General features: G+C 39.3%; 1 protein-coding gene across 4 annotated transcripts in view; it reads left to right on the plus strand.

Annotated features, from left to right (window-relative positions):
• agmo (alkylglycerol monooxygenase) overlaps positions 1-23,119 on the plus strand; it is a 367,119-nt gene that overhangs the window by 246,671 nt on the left and 97,329 nt on the right. For all 4 annotated transcript variants that reach the window (XM_043689828.1, XM_043689829.1, XM_043689826.1 and 1 more), the window contains 4 exons: positions 6,318-6,397; positions 14,437-14,571; positions 19,995-20,111; positions 22,841-22,923. In XM_043689828.1, coding sequence (XP_043545763.1) covers positions 6,318-6,397; positions 14,437-14,571; positions 19,995-20,111; positions 22,841-22,923 — 415 coding nt within the window. The remainder of the gene's footprint in view (positions 1-6,317; positions 6,398-14,436; positions 14,572-19,994; positions 20,112-22,840; positions 22,924-23,119) is intronic.

Below are 23,119 nucleotides of genomic sequence, written 5' to 3' on the forward strand. Positions count from 1 at the left end.
ACTCCTAACATGGTGACCTCACCTTTCCTATTCCTAACCTCAGCCCAAACTACCTCAGATGGTGAGTCTTCTTCCATCGTCCTTTCCACAGCTGTAATACTATCTTTGACAAGCAATGCCACACCTCCCCCTCTGACCCTACTAAAACATTTAAACCCTGGGACCTGCAACAGCCAATCCTGTCCCTGTTCTACCCATGTCTCCGTAATGGCCACAACATCGAAGTCCCAGGTACCAACCCACGCTGCAAGTTCACCTACCTTATTTCGTATACTTCTTGCATTGAAGTATACACACTTCAAGCCACTTTCCTTTTTACAGGCATCCTCCTTTGAAATTGATGCCATGTTCCTAACCTCCCTACACTCCAGGTCCTGCACCCTAAAGCTACAGTCTGGGTTCCCATGCCCCTGCAGAGTTAGTTTAAACCCCCCCCAAAACAACATGTTGAGTGAATGGACAGAAATATGACAGATGAAATATAATATGAAGTTTGGTAGGAAGAATAGAAAATAGAGTATTACTAGAATGGCTAATGACGCCAGAACTTCAAGGTGTAGAAGGATCAAATTGTTTTGCAGCATTAGTGACAAAAGGTAGTGTACAGTTATAGCAACTAATTATGAAGATTAATAGATGCGGTCCTTAATATGAGAGATATTGAATATAAAAGTAAGTAAGTTATGCCTCAGTCAGATCGAGCAATGGTGAGACCAAATCTTGAATGTGTTTGGTTTTGGTCTTCTTATTTAAAGAAGGTTTTAAATGCATTACAGGCAGTTTAGAAGATGTTTACCAGATTGATACCTGGAACAAGTGGGTTGTCTTTTGAGGAAAGGAAAGGTTAAGTACACACGTTTGTTTCCACTAGAGGTTTGAAGCATTCATACTATCCAACTAGCCTTCCAACTAGCAGCATTTCTTACTCCTGCTGGCTCCTGGAGTACTGATGATCTGCTGATTTCTGATTGGTGGATAGGATGGCTCGAGAGCAGCCAATAAAATATCTGTTTGGCATTTGATTCCATCAGGTCTTCCTCATGGAACTGATGGACATGTCCTTATTGGTTCCCTGTTGGGAAGACCTCCTGTTAGCCTGACAATATCCTGGCCCTTGTCAATCAAACGTCCATCAATCTCAGTTTTGAAATTTTGAATTGATCTAATATCTCAAATATTTGGAGATGTAAATATAAAAGTAAAGACAGAAAATGGTAACTCAATGAAGTCCTGCACCAATAGACACCAAACATTTGATCACACTTGTACTGAAGTTTTGAAAACGTTGTTCTCATTCCCTGCCTGTAATACTCACTGGGGGTCAGTCACTCCCTGGAACTGCCTGGCTATCTTTTGTGGATTCACAATGCACTGCATCTGCAGGCATTGGTATGTAGGAACGAATCTTCTAATCCTCGAATCCTTTGGGTTTTATGCAGCTGACTGAGCTAACATAAGGAAAGGCATTGTTTGATTTGGTGCATAAGTTGTTTTATTCCAAGTAGACAAAACATAGAAAACATTTGAGTATGATGAATTCCATTTATCAGTTAATTTTCTGTTCATGTACTGTTACAGAAATAAAGAACATATGTGTTTCAGTCCATTGGGTGGGACATTTACTTGATGGAAAAGCACTATTTTCTTGCCCTTTGCTCTTGACAGGCGTTTTTTGTATCTGTGTCCTTTGTGTTTTTGAAAAGCCTTTGGCTCCTTAGCTACAAAACTTCTTTTAAAAATGTTGACACGGGGGTGTTAACTGTCTTCCTGAGTATGACCAGACACTACTTATAAATAGGCTATTGTTGGGACCTGTGCAAAGCAATTGCCTGCCCCACACTTATATTACTTTTTGCCAATATGAGTGATTGACCAGACTCTGCACGAAGCTATCTGGGAAATCTCCTTTCTTTAAAGCCGTCTTCTACTCAAGACATGCAACTAAAACTGTTCATATCCAAGTCAAAATAATCTGTGCCATTTAAATTCTTTTCTTTACTCAAAAGTCTAACTTGCTGCGAACATCCTTTTTTTGTGTCATTTGAATCAACAATTCATTCAATGTATGAAATAAGAATTAAAAATGTTATAAATAAAACCAATTTATATACTCCAAGGAAACCAATTTTGTCACTATTTCCATTACACAGCTGTCACATTAACTTTATTTTTATATTGATTATTTCTTGTCCTGTATTTAGGTTATTTTCCCACCTAATCCGATAACATAGAAATTAGAAGCAGGGGTAGAACCCCTCAATATGATTATGGTCAATCTTCTATCTCAATGCTATTTCTGCTTTCTCCCCAAATACTTGAAGCCTTTAATATTTAATAAAGACTCTTTCTTGGATGCACTCAGTGATGTCACCTCCATTGTTCTCCCATTTGTGCAGTTTTGTCTCATCTTAATTGTTGAACTTGAAGTTATTTTTTGCAAAAAGTATCATTTGTCACTTAAGTAAACCAGTATTAACCATGGGTAATGCTGTGTTAGATCTCTTGCAGTGTTAGTTGAAGTTTATGGAAAGAATGAGAGAGGGAGGAAGACCAGGTGACTGCAAAACAGTAGGACTTGCAGTGTACACTTGTACTGAGGCAGCAGTTAAAGTGAGAGTAATATCGGGACCTTCATGCATACTTCAGGAGCAGTCACTGTCAGAGAGCCAGGTGACTTGGCAACAACTTGACTGAATCTGACCAAAGATCAAATAGTAACATCATAGGACAACTGTAAATGCATTGTTTGGTGAGAAGCTTCTGTCAGGGAGTGAGTTCAAATAGCCAAAAACTGATAAAAATGTGATTTGTGAAGAGTAACTTCTTAGATTACATTAAGGAACAAGACAAAAAGGGAGCAAACTCAAATCAAGTCAAAGTAAACTAAAATAATAAAACAGAAGAAAATAAAGTTAACATAAGTGAAATCAGGTTTCCAGCTAGGTTTTATAGTAAGTTTATACATATTCTAAGGGTAACAAACAGTTCTAGGATGGCAGGTCAACTCAACCAAGTAGAGTGTATATCCTGCACGATGTGTGAATTCATGGATATTAAATATGTCTCTAACACATATATCTGCAGGGATGCCAGTTGCTGCACAAGTTTGAGCTCTGGGTTTTGGAACTTGAGTAGTGCTGGAGTCTCTGTTGTGCAGTCACGAGATAGAGGACTACATACATAAAATGTGTAGGAAGGTTATCATACCATTAATTAGACACTAGCAGGCATAGAAGGCAGTGGTGACCATCAGGCAACCTAGGAGAACTGGACACATAGTTTAGGAGTCCCCTGAGTTCCTTGTGCTTGCTGATTGCTGTAATTAGTTTCCAAAATGGAGCACCAATGGTTCCTCAGGGGAGTGCTGCTAAAGCCAAGTCCTTGGCAGCGCAGGGTCTTGGTTGTACATCAAGGAGGAAGAAGAATGGAAGAGCAATAGTGTTAGGGGATTCCATAATCAGGGGATCAGACAGACATTTCTGTGGCATGAAATGCGACTGCAGGAAGAAGCGTTATCTCCCTGGTTCTCAGGCCGAGGATATCATGGAGCAAGTGAAGGATATCGTTTGGGAGGGGGGGAAGATGGGGGAGGGGAAGGTTCTCTTAGAAGTTTTGGTCCAGATTGGTACCAATGACATAGGTCAGAACAGGGATCAGATCCTGAAAGCAGAATTCAGGGATTTCAGAAGGAAATTTAAACAATCTGATCTCAAGCACTGGATTACTCCTAGTGTTACATGCATAAGAACAGGAGGATTGGCTGATCAAATACCTAGCTGGAGAACTGCTGTAGACGTTTTCTGAAGAATTGGGACAGGCTGTGAGGCAGGTGAGGTCCGTTACATTACGGAGCATGACAAAAAGGGAGCAAACTCAAATCAAGTCAAAGTAAACTAAAATTCTAATCTAATCAGTACAGACAGATCACACCATACAGCTCATAAAGGGATAAAACAGGGCAAGGAATATCAATGAAAAAAAGGGACGGCACGGTGGCTCAATGGTTAGCTCTGCAGCCTCAAAGCGCCAGGGACCCAGGTTTGATTCCAGCCTTGGGCGACTGTCTATGTGGAGTTTGCACATTCTCCCCATGTCTGTGTGGTTTGCTCCGGTTTCCTATGTCATATTCCTTTAATCAGCCAATCCTCCTGTTCTTTTGCATGTAGCACTGGGAGTAATCCTGATTACTGTTCTTGAGATCCGATTGTCTAAATTTCTTTCTTAAATCCCTGAATTCTGCTTTCAGGATCTGATCCCTATTCTGACCTATGTCATTGGCACCAATCTGGACCAAAACAGGTTACGTTTGAACAGGATTAATATTCCAGCAAGGAAATATCTAGTGTTGTTGGGAGTGAGTTAAAACTAGCTTGTCAAGGGGAATAATTTAAAAATAAAGGGGTTGCCAATTAGGACCGAGATGAGGATAAATTCGTTTACTCTAATGGCTGTGAATCTTTGGCATTTTCCACCCCAGAGGCTATGGAAGCTCAGTCTTTGAGCATATTTAACGTAGAGATTGATAGATTGCTGACTACTAAGGGTGTAAAGGGTTCTGGGTCGGTTAACGGCGCCAGGATGTTTGATCAGCTTGGTTGTTTTAAATGGTAGAGTAGACTGAAGAGCTCCTATCTACACCTATGGAGGATGCAGGATGAGAAGATCCCAAGGGGAATATCGGAATAATTGGTTCTAGATGTGACAAGGTGTGTATAAGAATTTTGGCAGCAAGAGATTGGTTCAGATAAGGACTACAACAGCAAATAGAGAAGTAAATATGTGACCTTTGCAATAGAGAGTATATGGGATCAGGAATACATGAGTATGTCAAGAACGTGAAAAGTCTGGACCACATTGAGAGAAGGTCTCAGAAGAAGGTAACAGATTTGAGGCTGAGCATTTCTATAGATTCCTTTTGTTTGGAGTGCATATGACATTTTAAACCAGTTGAACCTTGCATTTGAGGACAGGAATGCAGATCATCCATGATATATTAATTTGAACTCAACATTTTAAAAAACATTTGGTGAGAATTAAAATTTTACTTGCTTTAGTTCAGCTATATAAGCCTTGACGTTGGCTTTCTTGAGGCCTTCCTGGAGGGATGCATTTCAGCTAATAGGAGGATTTATAACCGGCCTCTGTGAGGACCATCAAGTAAAGGAATGATTAGATTAGATTCCCTTCAGTATGGAAACAGGCCCTTCTGCCCAACAAGTCCACACCGACCCTCTGAAGAGTAACCCACCCATGACCCATTCCCCTACTAATGCACCTATCACTACGGGCAATTTAGCCATGGCCAGTTCACCTGGCCTGCACATCTTTGGATGAAGGGAGGAAAATGGAGCACCCGGAAGAAACCCACGCAGACACGGGGAGAATGTGCAAACTCCACACAGACAGTCGCCCGAGATTGGATTCGAACACGGGTCTCTCGCACTGCGAGACAGCAGTACTCACCACTGTGCCACCCCCAATGAGAGGAATGAGGGGAAGATGTAAGGAAGATAGAGGGAAGACAGAGGCACGGAATGAATCAAATTGGGGGAAAGACTATAGCACAGGAAGGAGGTGAAGAGGAGGATGTGTGTCAGAGAGGGTAATGCTTGGCAAACCATGAGAGAGGGGATAGGTCTGTACAGATGATGAGTAGATGTACTAGTGATAGAAGAAAAATGTAAAGGAGACAATGAGATAAGGAGAGGGAAGAAGAAAAGGACATAAAAAAGGAGGCAAAGTGGTATGACAAAACAGGAAAAGCAGGATATGTGACTGACAGGAAGTTCTTCTGGAATCAATGGTAGCAAGGAGATTTTCATTTCGCATCTCCAACTCCACAGCTCTAGAATCAGAGATGTTCAAGCCAACATGAAGTGTATGCAAATAGTCTCATTCATGTTTATGTGATAGTGATTCATCAAGTTAAACACAATATTATAAATGATACATCATTGCTGATTTCACCAAGTCTTCACAGAATGGATAATTTGAATCGTGTTGGTGTGTAAACTGGCTGGAATAGTCACTACAGTCCAGTTGTTACATTTGAAAAGCATTAAGCATTTTGAAAATGTTCTGATGGATTCTTATTTTGCACTGGCATTAATCCATTAAAAATACTTTTGTGTTTTTCGGAGTTTCTCCCAGTATATAATGATCAAACTTAGGAAGCAACACACTTCTTAGCTTATAACCTACAGCAAATATATAGCAGCAAAATGAATATTTAATTCTATTAACATTCCTTTATTTTAATAAATGGAGAATCGGGCAGAATGATGCATGGCTGTGTCTATTTCTCTTTGGTGAAACAGGTACTTTTGCGCCAGAGAATGAGAAAGTGATCTTTGGCTTGACTCACCCAATCAATGCATTCGAACCTCTCTGGGTGCAGGTACATATTTTCTTAATTTGACACAAAAAATTACTGTATTATTAAATTATCTGTACAGTTTGTTTGTCTTCTGCAACAATATTAAACCAGAAATTGCTTTTCATGTTGTGAGGCTATAATTACTCCCTTGAGGTGATTTAACTTTAACAGAATGCAAATTTAAAATGAAGGCTAAAGTTGAAAAAATATTGCAAACTGGTTTTCACATAAAGACTGCTAATAGTTCCAGCACGTATTTTACAAAGGGAAACAGTATCACATAATTCATTCAGCCTCACGGACAATCTAAACGTTTTTTGTAGTTTTTCTATCATTTTCATTTTTTTTGGTTGCAACTGTTGCTCAATAAATTTTGATTCATTAAGATATAATAAAAGCATAGAAATAATATCACTGGACTAGAAATCAGAAACACCTGACAAAGCTCAAAGAAACAGATTTCAAATCCCACCATACCAGCTGTAGAAATTTAAAATCACTTAATGAACTGTAAATATAAAATTGGATTTTGTAACGGTAGCTACTAACATTGGTGTAAAATCTATCTGGTTCACTAATTTCCTTAAGGTAACAAAATCTGATGTGTTTACCAGATGGGGCCTACATATGACTCCAAGATCCATAACAAAACTGTTGACTCTAACTTGCCCTTTAATTAGTTATCTATTTAGTTCAAAAGCAATTAAGGATGGTTATCAGAAACTGGCCTCCTTAGTGATGCTTAAATGGTTCATCATTATTGAAACCACAGATATTATTCTTTAATATGTTTACTTCCTTCAATCTATTATGATATTTGTATCCTTTAGTCAACATTGAGCAAAGATTTAGCTATCAAGGGGAGGTGGGTTCAGGATGGTGAACGATGGTAAAGTCCTGAAAAGTAACCCTGGGATAGAGGGCTGCTGATCTCACTCAGCACCAGACTTAATCCATCAGGTTTGCGGAAAATGCTAAAACATGTTGGAACTGACAGGGTAAGCAATCACAGTAGTTATTGGTTTTCACAGTAAATCCTTGCTGGCATTTGCGGGAACTGTCAGAATAACGACTCCTTTCCAGCAGGTCAGGGGTTACCATGCTTTTCCAGTCGTCGTCAAGGATGTTATCATTGGAGGCTCCTGCCCAGCACTATTCCTCCCCAATCCTCTACCTTTAGCCTAAGGTTGTGAACTCTCTAAAAGCTGAATTGTGAGAATGTGAAAGCAATGGTGTGAAGAAATGAAGGGCAATATTTTTGTAGAATGGCAGTGATACAAGGGGACTGCTACTAAGGGCAAGTGTTGGCTGTTCACAAGAGGGGGTGAAGAGATGACCAAAGAGAAATGATTGAAGCTGTTATGTATGTGCATTGTGGAGTGCTGTTTAGGAGAATGCTTGAGTGGTGAGCCTCACCCTCTGTTGGTGCTAAGCCATTCATTTTTTCAGTCTGCCTTAGACCTTAGACCTCTTGGGCAGTATCTCCAGATTTAAAGGACTAATTCCAGCTGCTCATTTCCTCATTCACTTCCATCAATCTTATTTTAAGAAACCTGACTCTTTCTGCTGTACTTCATAAGTAGTTGTGCAGTTCCTCAGCAGGACCTGCAGGTCAGAGTCAAAACCCTGTGGGGCTTGGAACAATGACCTCATGCCAGGGTGGCATGGTGGCTCAGTTGTTAGCACTGCGGTCACAGCACCAGGGACCCAGGTTCAATTCCAGCCTTGGACGAATGCCTGTGTGGAGTTTGCACATTCGCCCCATGTCTGCGCGGGCTTCCTCCAGATGCTTCGATTTCCTCCCACAATCCAAAGATGTGCAGGTTAAGTGAACTGACCCAAGCTCAATTGCCCATAGTGTTCAGGGATGTGTAGGTTAGGTGTATTAGTGAGGGAAAATGTAAAGTAATAGGGTAGGGGATGTCAGGATGGGATACTCTTCAGAGGGTCAGTGTGGACTTGTTGGGCCAAAAGGCCTGTTTCCACACCATAGGGATTCTATGATCTTGGAGAGGGTTTTTTTTTAAGCTTCCTTTCCATTCCTGCAGTTCCTGACATTTCAGGAATCAATTTCATTATCTGCTGGGAAAACCCTTTGGTTGCCAGGCTCTGAGTGTAATTCAGGCTGGTCTCTCCAGTTAAGAAGTGGGCTGCTAACGTCTTAGCCGAGTTAAAGATCTGCAGCAAAACTTGCAACAATATCAACCGGGTACAGCTGCCCACTTCCAACCTTCCCAATGTGTGAGGACCTGCACATTTTCAACTCATTAAAAAAAAATTCCATTTGATGAACTTTGAACTCCACAGCTGGCTGGTAATATGCACCAGACTGTTCAGGTTTGCCAACTACACTTTGAACAATACAGTCCTGACCACTCCAGACCATTCACATTATGTTTCTTGGCTGAGAGCCCAGACAGCTATTAGACTATTCAAAATAAAATTGAGCTCCTGAGAAAACATTACTTGTTTGACAGCTGTCATTGTCTGATTTCTTCTGTTAACTGCACAGCGCTTATTTATACTTGATTAAGACGTTTCATGTTCTTGCAGTTTCTGCTACTGTTACTATAAAGCTTTTGTAACAGTATTCCTATTCTCGCAATAGGATGCATTGGTTCTATACAGAGTATCACTCTTGATGGATATGGAAATGATATAGCTTAACATGGACAAGCCACAGGGAATGGGTGTGTGAAATAGCTTGGCGTGACGGGTATAGGTAAAATGTTTTGAACTTTCTCTTCAAAATGTTCTTCCGGGTGCTCTGGTTTCCTCCCACAATCCAAAGATGTGTATGTTAGGTGAATTGGCCACGCTAAATTGCCCATAGTGTTCAGGGATTGTGTAGGTTAGGTGCATTAGGGGAAATGTAGATTAATAGAGGAATGGGTCTAGGTGGGATACTATTCGAAGAGTTGGTGTGGACTTGTTGGGCCAAATGGCCTGTTTCCACACTCTAGGGATAGTATGATTCTATGACTTCTGAGCTGCTGTGAATCACAACTCTTTGAAAAGCTGGATCAACTCCATAAAGACGGCAGAGGGCTAGGCCATGCCTATCTCTGTAATGGACCTGGCCTGGTTGGGATGAAGGCTTGTGACCCAAACAAACCTGCAACATTAACAAGGAACTGCTGAAACTTTTAAACCCTGAGAACGGGGTTGGGAATCCTAGAATAGGGTCTTGGCTGCCATCTTCATTCCTCCATAGAGTCTCCTTGCATGTGAAAACCAAGCTCACCCTCTGGGATCACATTTACTCCAGTCTCATCACCCATTGCCTGTCAGATGTTTTGTAAATTAAACTTGTGCAATTCAGTATTTGATCCATCAGTTGACAATGCCATATTTCAGGTCACGTTGCAACCACTAATTGTAAAGGGTGTGTCTGCTTTGCATTTAAAGTTCAAGAAAATCAATTTATTTGGTGGTTACTGGTTCAGACTTTTACACTTTGCCATAAGTAGGTGTGTGTGTGTGTGTGTGTGGGGGGGGGGTTGGGGGAGAGGGTGGGGGGGATGGGGATGGGGGTGGTAACTGTCCAGTACAATTCCCCAGGAGATCTTTTTTCTACCCTCCCCTGATATGCTGGCAATATTCCAGGCAGTGCAGCCTTACAACTCTTATCCTTACAGCTGAGGCCCTAAAGCTGCCAATTATCGACTGTCAAGTTTCCATTTTAGTGAATAACTTAATGCTTTGGAATAATTACAATATATGCACCTGACATTGTAATTAGCCGTACCAATACTCCACCGTTCAAGAGGAGCCTTATATGAGAATGTGATGTTATGTCCTCCTGTCTCAGAGACATAATCATTAGTGGTGCATCCTGTTTTGAGTCACAAGTCTGCACTCTACACTTCAAAGCAATATGGATTGTGCTGATTTTGTTTACCATTCTGGTGATACTTCAAACTCAGTTAATGAAAGCAAGAAAAGAAGAAGTATTCTAAATCTCACAGTCAAAGAAGTGTGAAGAGGCAGGCAAAGGCTTAAGTAGCTCAGGAAGAGAAAAAGGCACCGATTTTCCAGAAGCCTTAAAATCGATAGCGCATATTATAAATCTCTCTACTTTTGTGCATCAACTTTGCAATTACAATCTTACTCTTTTACTTTTTAATGAGAATACAGCATAAGGAATATAGGATTGAATCAGGCACTTGGTGCCACTGAGAGTTAAAATGATAACACATTCACCATTTGGAACTGCAGGAGGCTTTCAAGGAATAGAAGTGCAACCTCTCCAATAAGCTTTAATTGACAATGGAGCTTTGTATTAAACAGTGATGTGCTGCTCAAGTACACCTCTGTGCTGTTGGGGCATGAGGATAATTTACAGAGATAAATAAAACACTGAATAAATGAGTTAAATGTGGCCATTTTTTCTTTATGATTTGAAATGCTCCCAGTATACAAATTTACAGCACCATTAGACACAGAAACAGAATTAAGCTATTCAGCCTATCGAGTCCGCTCCACCATTTGATCATGGCTGAGATTTGATCATTCCATAGATTAACCACCAGCTAACTAAGGAAGTTCCTCTTCATCTCAGTGCTAAAGGGTCATCCCTTCACTCTGAGGCTGTGCCCTCAGGTCCTAGTCTCTTCTACTCATGGAAGCATCTCCATATCCACTCCCCCACACCTCTCCATAATCTATAAGGTTCAATCAGATCCTCTCTCATCCTTCTAAACTCCACTGAGTTCAGACCCAGAGTCCTCAACCACTCCTCATACAACAAGCCCTTCATACCTGGGATCAATATTGTAAACCTCCTTTGGACCCCATCCAATGCCAACGCATCCTTCTTTAGATACATGGCCCAAAACTACTCACAATTTCCCAAATACGGTCTGACCAGAGCATTATAAAGCCTCAGCAATACATTTCTGCTGTTGTATTCTTGTCCTCATGAAATGGATGCTGACACTGCATTTGCTTTTCTAACTGCCAAATGAACCAGTAAGTTAACCTAAGACAATCCTGAACTAGGACTCCCAAGTGCCTTTACATTTCAGATTTCCAAAGCCTTTCCCTTATTTACAAAATAGTCTTGCCTTTATTCTTCTTACGAAAATACATAACCTCACACTTTCCCACAGTATATTTCATCTTCCAGTTCTTTACCCATTCTCCTTGACTGTCCAAGTCCTTCTGCAGCCTTTCCACTTCCTCAGCACTACCTGGCCTTCCATCCATCTTTTTGTCATCTGCAAACTTAGCAGTAAAGTCTCAGTTCCCTTATCCAGTTCCTTAATCTATAATCAAATTTCAAAATAAGGGACATACACCATCCGTTAGATACAGTTTAATTTTGGTTTTCAACATTTCTTCGCAATCTCAGAGCCTTAAATTTGATCACTGCCAGAATACCTGTGTATTGTTATAAAATCTAAGTAGCAGGAGATTGAAAACAGACTTAGATGCAGAAAATAATGATCACCATTATTTCTGATATGAAGGTGGATCTAGTTATCAAGGGTAAGAAAGATTATTAGATTCATTATTGGATGAAAATGTAAATGGGTGGGTTAGTAAGTTTGCAGATGATACAAAGATCGAGGAGTTGTGGATAATGTAGAAGGTTGCCAAAGGATACAGGGGGATAAAGATCAGTTGCAGATATGGACGGAGAGATGGCAGATAGAATTTAATCCATTTAAGTATGAAATATTGCACGTTGGGAGATCAAATATTAATGAAAAGTATACAGTTACTGGCAGGACCTTGAACAGCATTGATGTACAGATGGATCTTGGGGTTCAAGTCTATGCTACCTGAAAGTAGTCACACAAGTAGATAAGGTGGTAAAGAAGACAAATGGCATGCTTGCCTTTATTGGTCAGGGAAATTGAGTACAAGAATCAGGAGGTCATGTTGCAGCTTCATAAGATTTTAGTTAGGCCACATTTAGAATACAGCATTCACTTCTTGTTGCCACATTATAGGAAGGATGTGGAGGCTTTGGAGAGGGTGCAGAAAAGGTTTACCAAGATGCTGCCTGGATTAGAGGGTATGAACTATAAGGAGAGGCTAGAAAATCAGGTTGTTTTCTCTGAAATGTACAGGCTGAGGGGAGACTTGATAGAAGTCCATAAAATTATGAGATGCATAGATATATTGACAGTCAAAATCTTTTTCCCAAAGTTGAAATGTCTAAAACTAGGGGGCTTGCGTTAGAGGTAAGAGAGGGGAAAGTTCAAAGGAGATGTGAGGGGCAAGTTTTTTACACAGTGGGTGGTAGGAGTGTGGAACGCGCTGCCAGGGGTAGTAGTGGAGGTGGATATGATAGGGGCATTTAAGAGACTTTTAGATAAGCACATAAATATGCAAGAAATAGAGGGATATGGATCAAGGGCAGACAGAAGGGTTTAGTTTAATTTGGCATTATGTTTGACACAGCATCATGGGCCAAAGGGCCAGTTCCTGTGCTGTACAATTCTGTGTTCTATATGGAATAAAGTAGATTTGAGGTTAAAATCTGATCAGCCATTGTCTTATTGAATGGCGGACTGGCGCAAAGAGGCAAGTGGCCTACTGGTTTTCCATTTTTGTATGTTTCTATTAAGGTTAACAGGAGATGTGCAAAACCCCAAGAAAATGTGGAGTTATGCCATTCGTGGTATTAACAATCTCCTTAGCATTATTCAAGGGCTTTTGCAATATTGCAAGTCCCCAAGTTGACTGGGGCCAATAGATTTGTGGTTGAGGCTCTGATTTCTCTCCACAGCTGCTGCCAGACCTGTTGAGTTTTTCCAGCAATTTTATTTGTTGCTGATTTTAGCAATAATTATGATCTTTTAACTCTCAAGGATATAGCTTACAACTGATATTTTCAAATCTAGAATTTTGCCAGAATGGACAACACAGCTTAGAATATGATACTGTCTTGAAAACCATTGTTTTATACCTACTTTTTTTCTGAAATGATTCTCACAATACGTTTGTGTATATCAGTGTCTTATGGTGAGTGGAGAAAATCTTATTCAACATGTGATTCTTTGGGGGGAACGTATTATTTCCACATTAGTGACAGATTGTTGCATGTTATATATATTTTCCAAAAAAGATAGCAGTTTATTTTAAAAAACAGATCATAAGTGTTTAAAAAACAATCTAAGTAGCAGCAAATTGAATAGTATATGATTTCTGGCATTAACCAAACTGTTAACCCTAATATTTAATCCATACTGAAAACAGCAAAAGGGGAGAATGTTTTCAGAAGGGAAATCCAGAAGTATGACTTACCCACATGCCCTTTCAAATATAACAGCTGGATGCATTTTAAATATTTTCAAAAATATTTCCCACATCCAGCCGTCCTGATTAAATAGGTTGGCAGGCTTTCAATCTGGAAAGAGCCAGGCAGTAAATGTTAGGTAAGTCTGACATTGTGTTGGGGTGTTGATATGGATATGGTCGAGCTAGAGGTTGAATCTAATCCTGTGGTGGGAATTTAGCCTGACCAATTACAGAGAATATGAAGGTGAGATTGTGAGACTGAAGCATATCCGTTTACTCCTCATGGTCGACAAATATTTCAAAAAAGGCATTTCTTTGTCCCTTCTATGTTAAAAGTAAAATTATATCAAAGTTGATGACCTCTGCTTTCTTGAAAGGTTTTAGTGATTAACTCACATTCTGAAAGGGAGTTTGGTGACTCTATTCCCAAGTTGCCTCTGTTAAAGTTTGAGGTGGGCAAGATAGGGTCAAGTTGGAGAATTTGTTAGTAATTCTATCTGCTGCCCTTCCAGCACACCCAATGCAGTGGGGTTAAAATTCTTCTCACATTTATTGATGAGGCTCCTTAACTTTTAACTGTGAATATGCATTTTGAAAAATGAGACTAATAAGTCTTCATGACTTAGGAGCTGAAGTAGACCATTTACCCCATTGAGTTTGCTTTACCATTCAATTACATCATGGATGACCTGACAGGAAAATGGAGTTGGAGACTGCCTCTTCCCCATAACATTTTGTTCCATTACTGATTAAATTAGTAGCTGATAACTTCTGATTTTGTTTAATTTTTCACATTTCTTTTCCTCTAGTGCCATCACTTGCTTTACGTTTGGAAGACATTTTGGGCAACCCCTGGCATAAGCAACAAGATGTCTGTCCTCTTCAAAGGACCAGGATGGCAACCAGGCAAACCCAGACTTGGGTGTCTTGAAGACATTCCCACAGTACGTAATGAAAAATATAACTTACATAAATAGAAGGGTAAGGACCAGGGAGAGATCCAGAATTTCTGCCTCAGGTAGTTAGTTAATGCTGTGCCACTTTGCACAATTCAATTATTTCAGAAACAAAAAAAAGTCCAAAATGTAAAATTTGCAATATTAAAATATTAATCATATGTCAACTTGTTCATGGTTACTTAATATATTTGAGAATGGGATAGGCTACTGACGTGAAGGTTGGTACTTGTAGCTGAATCCACAGTGACCTTTATGTAGCTAGGAGCTTGAGAAAGGATATGTTTTGGGATATAGGGGGAAGAAGGTTTGGGAAATACTATATGCATAGCTCTTCTTAAAAAAATCTGTTTATGTATATATTTTGGAGGATACCTTTAAATTATTCCAATCATTAACTGTTACATTTAACATTGATTCTACTTTCTAAGAGAAAAGGTTACAAACGATTTGTCAAAATTAGGACAAATTATATGATGATGCCGTTTTGGAGATTTGTAAGTAGGTGATTTGAAATGGATATTGAAAGGGTTTGCTTCTTGTAGATTGGGCTACATTGCTTATTCTTGGTAAAATAAAATTAGGCCATTGTGGAAGGTAGAAGTACTATTGGTGATGTTAAATTTATACCTAGTAACTCCCACCTCCAATGAAAATATTTATACCTTAACCCATTAGAAGTGCTGTTGATTAAAAATCTAGTGGAGTCCTGTGCGTTAATTGAAACAAAATGTAACTATAAGTGGTTTCTAATGATTTGCCTCAAATTTCAAAGTAAGAATCTTCCACAAAAAGCCAGGTGGCTGCAAACTAAACCAGCAGCATTTATGAAACAATAAAACCTTACCCGTCAAATAGGAAGTATTGTGGCACAGTGGTAATATTTTGACTAGAAGTTTCAGGTTTAAATGCTAAATCAGGACTTGATAGTCTTGGCATGTCATAACAGATGTTGATTTATCATATGTTGTCATATGTTGATTTGTCATATGTTGATTTATCAAACTCTAAGTACTTCTGGTATGGCCATATCTGACTTGCTGATATGTCTATGGGAGAGTTTCTGGGTCAGCTGAACTGCAGCACAAGTCTTCATACAGTAAAACACACCATGAGTATGTTCTTGAGAAGTGCAAAGATCATCCTTCTTCCATGGTATGACCCACACATCCTTCAAATGATGACACAGTCAACCCAACTGTGCACCACCTGCAAACGTTTGTCTCTCCCTTAGGTCATCTCTTGGGATCAAGGATGATTTGGTCCAACTTTCAGTTTGCTGGGTTCTCAGATGACCGAGAAGTCCAGTGTACAGTTTGCAGACTTTGTCACATATGGGGTTGGATGCTTTTGAAGAAAGGTTATTTGAAGATTTATGAACTCTGTCAAGCACTTCAACTTCATCTCTGTGTGTTGTTGATGAAATCTGTCAATATATTTTGTGCTTACCAAAAACCAGATCTCCCATGAGTTGATGTGTATGTTGGACTAATTTTAAGGATGCTTTGAGAATCCACCAAAGCATCTCGTGGGAGTCTGCTGTTCTGGCTGAACTCAGATATGATCAGTTGTTTTGAGAGTCTTGTTTGAGGTGTACAAATGACAGAAATGCACTAACTCATATCATGATACATCATTATTGCAGTCTTTGATTGCTTGTATACTTTCAAATGCCAATTCCCAAATTAAAAAACCTCAAATTACACATGTACAAAGAAGTTTGGCAATGATATTGTGTGACTATAAAAAGTAAACATGTAATAAATGTATTATCATTACTCTACAGCAAAAAGATGAATAAAATGGGATTGTATTGATGGCACAATAACACTCTAATGGTATGTGGGTATACCTACAACAAATTGACTTTTCGAAAATTCTTTCATGGGATGTGGGCATCGCCGGTTGTGCCAGCATTCATTGCTCATCCCTAGTTGCCCTCAAAAAGGAGCAGGAGTTGCCTTCTTAAACTGCTGCCATCCTTCAGCTGTAAGTAGACCATCAATGCACTTAGGATGGGAATTCCTGGATTTTGACCCAGTGACAGTGAAAGAACAATAATGTGTTTCCAAGTCAGGATCTTGAGTGGCTTGGAAGGAAAGTTGCAGGTGCTGGTATTCCTACACATTTGTTGCCTTTATCCTTCTAGATAGAAGCATTTGTGGGTTTGGAAGATGCTGTCCAAGAAGCCTTGGTGAATTTCTGTAGTGTATGCTGTAGATTGGACACACAGCCACAATTGAGTGTTCATGATGGAAGGATGAAATTTGTGGATGCCAATTAAGCAGGCTGTTTTGTTCAGAATGGTGTCAAGTTTCTTGAGTTTGATAGAGGTCCACTCAACCGGGCAAGTTGAGAGTATTTCATCACACTCCATCTAGTGCTTTGTTGATGATAAACAGGTTTTTAGGAGTCAGGAGTTTATTAGCTTACATCAATATTCCTAGCCTTGTTCTGCTCTTGTAACCATTGTATATATAAGGACAGTCCAGTTCAGTTTCTGGTCAGTTGTAACCTCCAGGATCTTGAGAGGAAAATCAGTGATGGTAATGCCATTGAATTTCAAGCGGAACTGGTTAGATTCTCTTTTGTTGGAGGTAGTTATTGCCTTGCACTTGTGTGGCTCAAATGTTACTGGTCACATTTTAGCCCAGTCTACATATTGTCAAGGTTTTGCTGTGTTTTTGACAGCTGAGGAATCATTAATGATGCTGAACATTGTGCAGTCATCGGCGTACATCCTAGCTTCTGACCTTATGATAGAAGGAAAGTCATTGATGAAGGAGCTGGAGATGGTTAAGCCGAGGACAGAATCCTGAGGAACCTGCAGAGATGCTCTGGAGCTGAGATGACTGACTTCCAATGAACACAGCCAATCTCCCATGTGCCAGTTATGACTCACACCAGTGAAGGGATTTTCCATATATTCCTATTGACTCTAGCTTTGCAATGGCTGCTCAAAGTCAGGCACAGTTAAACACAATCTTGATGTCAAAAACAGTCACTTTCACCTCACCTAGCTCTTCTGTTCATATTTGGACTAAGATGTAACGAGATAAGGAGCTGAATGGTCTTGGGGCAACCAAAACCGTGCAGTTCAAGAAGACAGCTCAGCATAAATGCAATGCAGAGGCACAGTGCTACCTTTGAGGCTGACAACAAAATAAAACTCTTGCTATTCTGCCTGTTTTACATTCCCAAGGCTGACATAATACTGGCTTAATCCAAACCTTCCACTGTTCCAATTCAAGATTCAACCATCTGCACAATTAACCACCTTGAGACAGACTGATAACTACATAATACTTCTTAAGATCTTCTTTTGTTAGTTACATACTGTCTATTCTATACAATGTACTAGGAAGTTTGCAGAAAAAAAGTACAGTGCTCTCATTTGATGACTACTCATATGCTATCAGAAATTTGTTACTGTGCGCCGTGTAGAAGCATATGGTTATTTTGCGACATTGAGTTTTGAAAGTGCTTGACAAATAACTGATCCTCAAACTGCTATTATCACGTACTGGCTCCCGTTTATTTAATAGGCCAAAGGTTAAGTACGCTTTTAAGAAAACATTTACAACTAACGGCAGAGGAACCAATGTAAAGTCCAAAAAGTACAATTACAGGAAATTGGTCTAGCAAGTTTGATGAAGCCCTGCCCTCCGACAGCATTGTTTGGATTTGTTGAAAACTCCCAATAGTAGAAATTTCATAAGACAGGACTTCCACAAGGAAGTGGAGAAAACACTGGAGTGAAAGATTACTAAAAAGTATAGCAGACGGTAACTGTTGGCTTCATGTAAGTTTGCACAAGGAGATCTGGGCAGAATTGTTATGTAATGTATTTTCACCATAGTACAACCAACTCCTGAGCTTTTTGTTTCTTCTCCCTCAATGCAAAGAATGAAGACAAAAATAAAGAATGCTGTTCCCGTATCCACTGTGATTTCTGGAATGATTGCTACCAAATGGATTGGCTACCTAGAAATGCAAATTTGAAATGCAAAGTCCTAAGCCTAAAACTTAAGTTGTGAGGAAAACACTTAACTGAAATGAGTGCAAGTGTTGACCTTTGATGAAACCTTACCATGTAGAAAAAAGAAGCACAAAGACTTGGCTAAGTGGGAAAGATTGCTTTTCTTATCTATTCCTCAATGTCAAAAGTAAGCAACATTGGCTTCCTTAAACCAGGTAGACCTAATGACACTCATATAATGATGTATGGCAATGAAATGTTAACAGTAACAATATTGCTCCAAGTCAAGACTGTGTGATATTTGGAGGTGGTGATGTTCTTAGAACATTGTATTTTTTATCATGATGATGATAGTCACATCGATGGAAGTGAGTGAAGTAACCTTCTTGAGTCACTGCAACAAATTCAAGAATGGATGGAAGGTTGGCTGTTAAGTCCAGTGACTATGACACTGATGAAGCAGACTGCTTTTCCTCAGATGATTTTGGTATTCTTGGGTTTTCCTGCTTCTGAGCTCATCATGATGAGTAGTTAGTATTCCATCATATTCAAATATGAGCTTTGTAAATGATGACAATGCTCCATGAGTCGAGAGGTGCATCTTTTGCCCTGCCCTTGTAGTTGTGGTGCGAATATGAGGGGATCTAGTTAATGGTGAACTCAGGATGTTGGTGTTGGTGGGCCCAGTAATGCATATGTCCTTGAAGATTGAAGGAGGTGTTTGGGATTTTCTAGTTGGAGATAGTCAGCAAATAATCCTTATATGCACTTGCATGATATAAGGGCAACCTGCCAGCAATTAAGCCATGCCTGGTGTTGTCTAGGTCCTACTACAGCTCTGATAGGCTACTTCATTTTTGGAGGTGTTGGAAATGGACCTGAAATCTGACCTTATGCTGGAAGGAATGTCAATGAAGAAGTGGATGATTGGTCAACTAACACTGTCCTGGGGAATTCCTGCTGAAGTGCATGGGAGCAAGTGAATTTGGCGAGTGGGTCTTCTTGATTGATAATTGAAAGGAGGCTGAAACAACACTAATTTTCCCAAGTAGGTTTTTTTAATCAATGGGAATCAGTTGGGAAATCAAGTATCTTCTTGGCTAATTATGATACAAGTGCAATTTAATGGGGATGCTGGAAAACAGAAATTTAAAAAAAAATGAAACTGAGAGCAAGTCAGACCACATATGTGAAGAGAGAAACAGTTATTATCCTAAGTCAATGAACATTCATCAGAGCTGTTTAATTCTGGTGATGAACACCGCAGCTAGGATGCACATGTGACCTATGCACCTTGGGATTCAAGAGAGCAGCCAGTTCTTGATGTCACATAGAGTGAAGTGAAATTGATTGGCTGTGACTACAACAGTGAGTATTTAACATACACAGTTTACAAATAGTTTCTCGATTAAAATAATTTGTTTTCTTTCAGATTAGTGGAAATGAAATGCCACACAATCCCCAAATCCCTGTTTGGCTTCAACTGTATGCAGTTCTACATTTTATCTTCATTCTGGGTGTTTATCTACACATATTTGCTAACAAGTCTGTAAGTATTTGTGCTTTAATGTAATACTTTATGGAACACATTGCCCATTAATGAATGGTGTCCTGCAGGAATCAGTGCTGGGGTCTTAAGCTTTTTGCAATTTATTTAATTACTTGGATGAAGGGACCAAAGGTATGGTTGCTAAATTTGCTGAGAAAACAAAGATAGATCAATGAGAACATTGTGAAGAGGACATAAGGAAGTCATAAAGGGATATAGACAGTTAAGTAAGTGGACCTAGACCTGGGAAATGGAGTACAATGTGAGAAAATGTGATTTTTTTCATTTTGTTAAGAAAATGAATAAGAAGCACACTTTCTAAAGATGACAAATTGTAGACCTCTCAGAAGGAGAGGGATCTAGATATACTAGTACATGAATTGCATAGGATTAGAATGTGGTTGCAGCAAGTAATTAGGAAAGCTAATAACAATTATTTCTTGCAAGGGGTATTGACTACATAAGTAGGGAAGCTATGCTTCAACTGTACTGCATATTGGTGAGACCACATCTGGAGTATTGTGCACAGTATTGGTAATCATATTTAAAGAAGGGTGCAAATGCATTGGAAACAGTTCAGAGAAGATTTACTAGACTAATACTGGAGTGAGCAGGTTGTCTGTTACGGAGAGGTTGAGCAGGCTAAGCTTGTATCATCTGGCACTTCGAGTAAGACTCGATTTGGACATAAATGATCCTTAGGGTCTTGGCAGGTGGTTGTGGAAAGAATATTTTCTCTGGTGAGAAAATCTAAAATCAGGCATCACTGTTTAAACATAAGAAATCATCTATGTAAGACATGGACTGAGAGATTTCTTTTCCCCACAGAGGATTCTGAATCTTTGAAACTCAAAAGGGGATGGAAGCAGTGTCCTTGAATATTTTTAGGCAGGGATAGATATATTCTTGTCGGACAAGGAAGTGGAATGTTATTGGGGGGAGGGGCATTTGGAGTAATCATATCAGCCATGGTCTTAGTGAATGGTGAAGCGGGTTCGAAGTATTGAGTGGCTTACTCCAGTTCCTAATTCGTTTGAGAATTTGTACAAATTTATGATTAGGGTCTGTTCAAAACAAAACAGTCATTGTAATGAGTTGAGAGTTTGGAAATAGTTATAAAAATGGCCATAGAGTTAACTTTCAAAGATTAAGGTGCTGATAATACTGTCCTTTACCCTCTGGAAATGCCCATTCTCTGAACACAACTTGTCAGGAGAGCACATGAAGACCTCTGAGCCCTGGTGGCCATCCTTGTTATGTCATCCTAAGATTTCAGGTATTTTATTTCAAGCAGATTAGACATCTGGACCTTTGCCCTCAATTGATGCAGATCCACATTTTGTACAGAAATATTAAGTACTCAGCCCATCAATTTCATAAGAATCGACGTTTCGGGCATTAGCCCTTCTTCCTGAAGAAGGGCTAATGCCCGAAACGACGATTCTCCTGTTCCCTAGATGCTGCCTGACCTGCTGCACTTTTCCAGCAACACATTTCCATCTCTGATCTCCAGCATCTGCAGACCTCACTTTCTCCCCATCAATTTCATATCCTGTTATAATGCCCATGAAGAGTCCAGGTACCGGGGTATCTGAACATGTTGACTTGAGAATCTGGGCAGCAAACAGAAGTCAGGCACAAGTGTGATTTTTTTTTCCAAATGTCAGTTTGGCAGTCTCTCAGACTCTATTCCTCAGACTACAGTCCTGCACTGGAGTGTAACTGTTAAAAACAAAGCACATGTTAATCCGACTGCGAGAATGGATCCTGTCATATGAACTATACCACTCGAGCAAGTTTAAGTGATCCAGATTACAAACTCCACTGATTATCTTAAAGTGATTGTAAGTAAGCTATTGAACACTCAGGACTGTTCAGCAAATGTTACCCAATTGCAGAATTACAAAAAACAGTAGATGTTTATTTTGAGTTTGCAGTATGATCTGTGTCCTGCCTTTGTAAAGAAACAAATCAGCCAATTGTTGTGATATGACACCATTAACAAAAGGAATTATTACATCTTGTGCATTTTCAAATGTTGTAGGAGATTTGGGAAGTCCATGCTTTCATTGGAATTGACTTGACAAACAATTATCACATTTTTCCTCTTTAATATAATATGGTGTGATCTTTTGAAATTTGACATTCTTGTGTGTGTTCTGATTGCAAGGTGGCAACTTGTCTCTCTTATCAACACTAACCAGGTTAATTACTGTCCCTTTTTTTGTGGGACGTTACTCTGATAAAAATGCATTTTTCTGCATAAAATCAAAGTGATTTGTTGACTGGGAAGTGTTTTGAAATTCTTTGAGGATGTGTTAAGATGCAATATGAATATAATTTGTTTCTTTTCTATTCCTTTGGTATGTTGGTTCCTACTTCTTTTTGTCCCATTAAGATATTTAGTTTAACTTTTTCATGCTTCATTGCATAACATACAAGCATCTTGGAGCATAGTGAATATATTCTGAAATTGTTCTACCTTCCCCTGGCAGACAAAGTAAAATTAAAATATATCAATGAATAGGATTGCCAAATAAAATAGCATATTATAACCTATCTTGTGAGTTTTAAATGCTGTTGTAGCCTGCAGACATACTCTTTATTTGCTAAATTGCCATACAATTTTGGGTCAAACTTGTTTCAAAATGTGTTTAAATCTTTTAACCCAATGATGACAACCTCAGTTTCCTTTTGACAGGAGAATTTATTTTTGCTTGATTAAATAGGTTCTATCAGAATTCACAATCCTCTTGGGAATTGGATATGTAATACTCACGTTGAGTTCTGTTGGACTGATGATGGAGAACAGGCAAGAGAATTTTATTTTTGAAGTTACCAAAATAATTGGTTCTCTTTCATTATGGCTTTCTCTCTTTATACCCTTATTTCATAATTTTCTTTCTATTAACTGCTTCATTTCTTATTTCTATTATACTGGGTTTGATTTTCGTCTCAGTTGCATTCCAAAAGCAGGTGCAGAAGGGACATGATTTCAGCTGGAATTA

Source organism: Chiloscyllium plagiosum, chromosome 5 (assembly GCF_004010195.1).
Source record: "Chiloscyllium plagiosum isolate BGI_BamShark_2017 chromosome 5, ASM401019v2, whole genome shotgun sequence".
Taxonomy (NCBI): Eukaryota; Metazoa; Chordata; class Chondrichthyes; order Orectolobiformes; family Hemiscylliidae; genus Chiloscyllium; species Chiloscyllium plagiosum.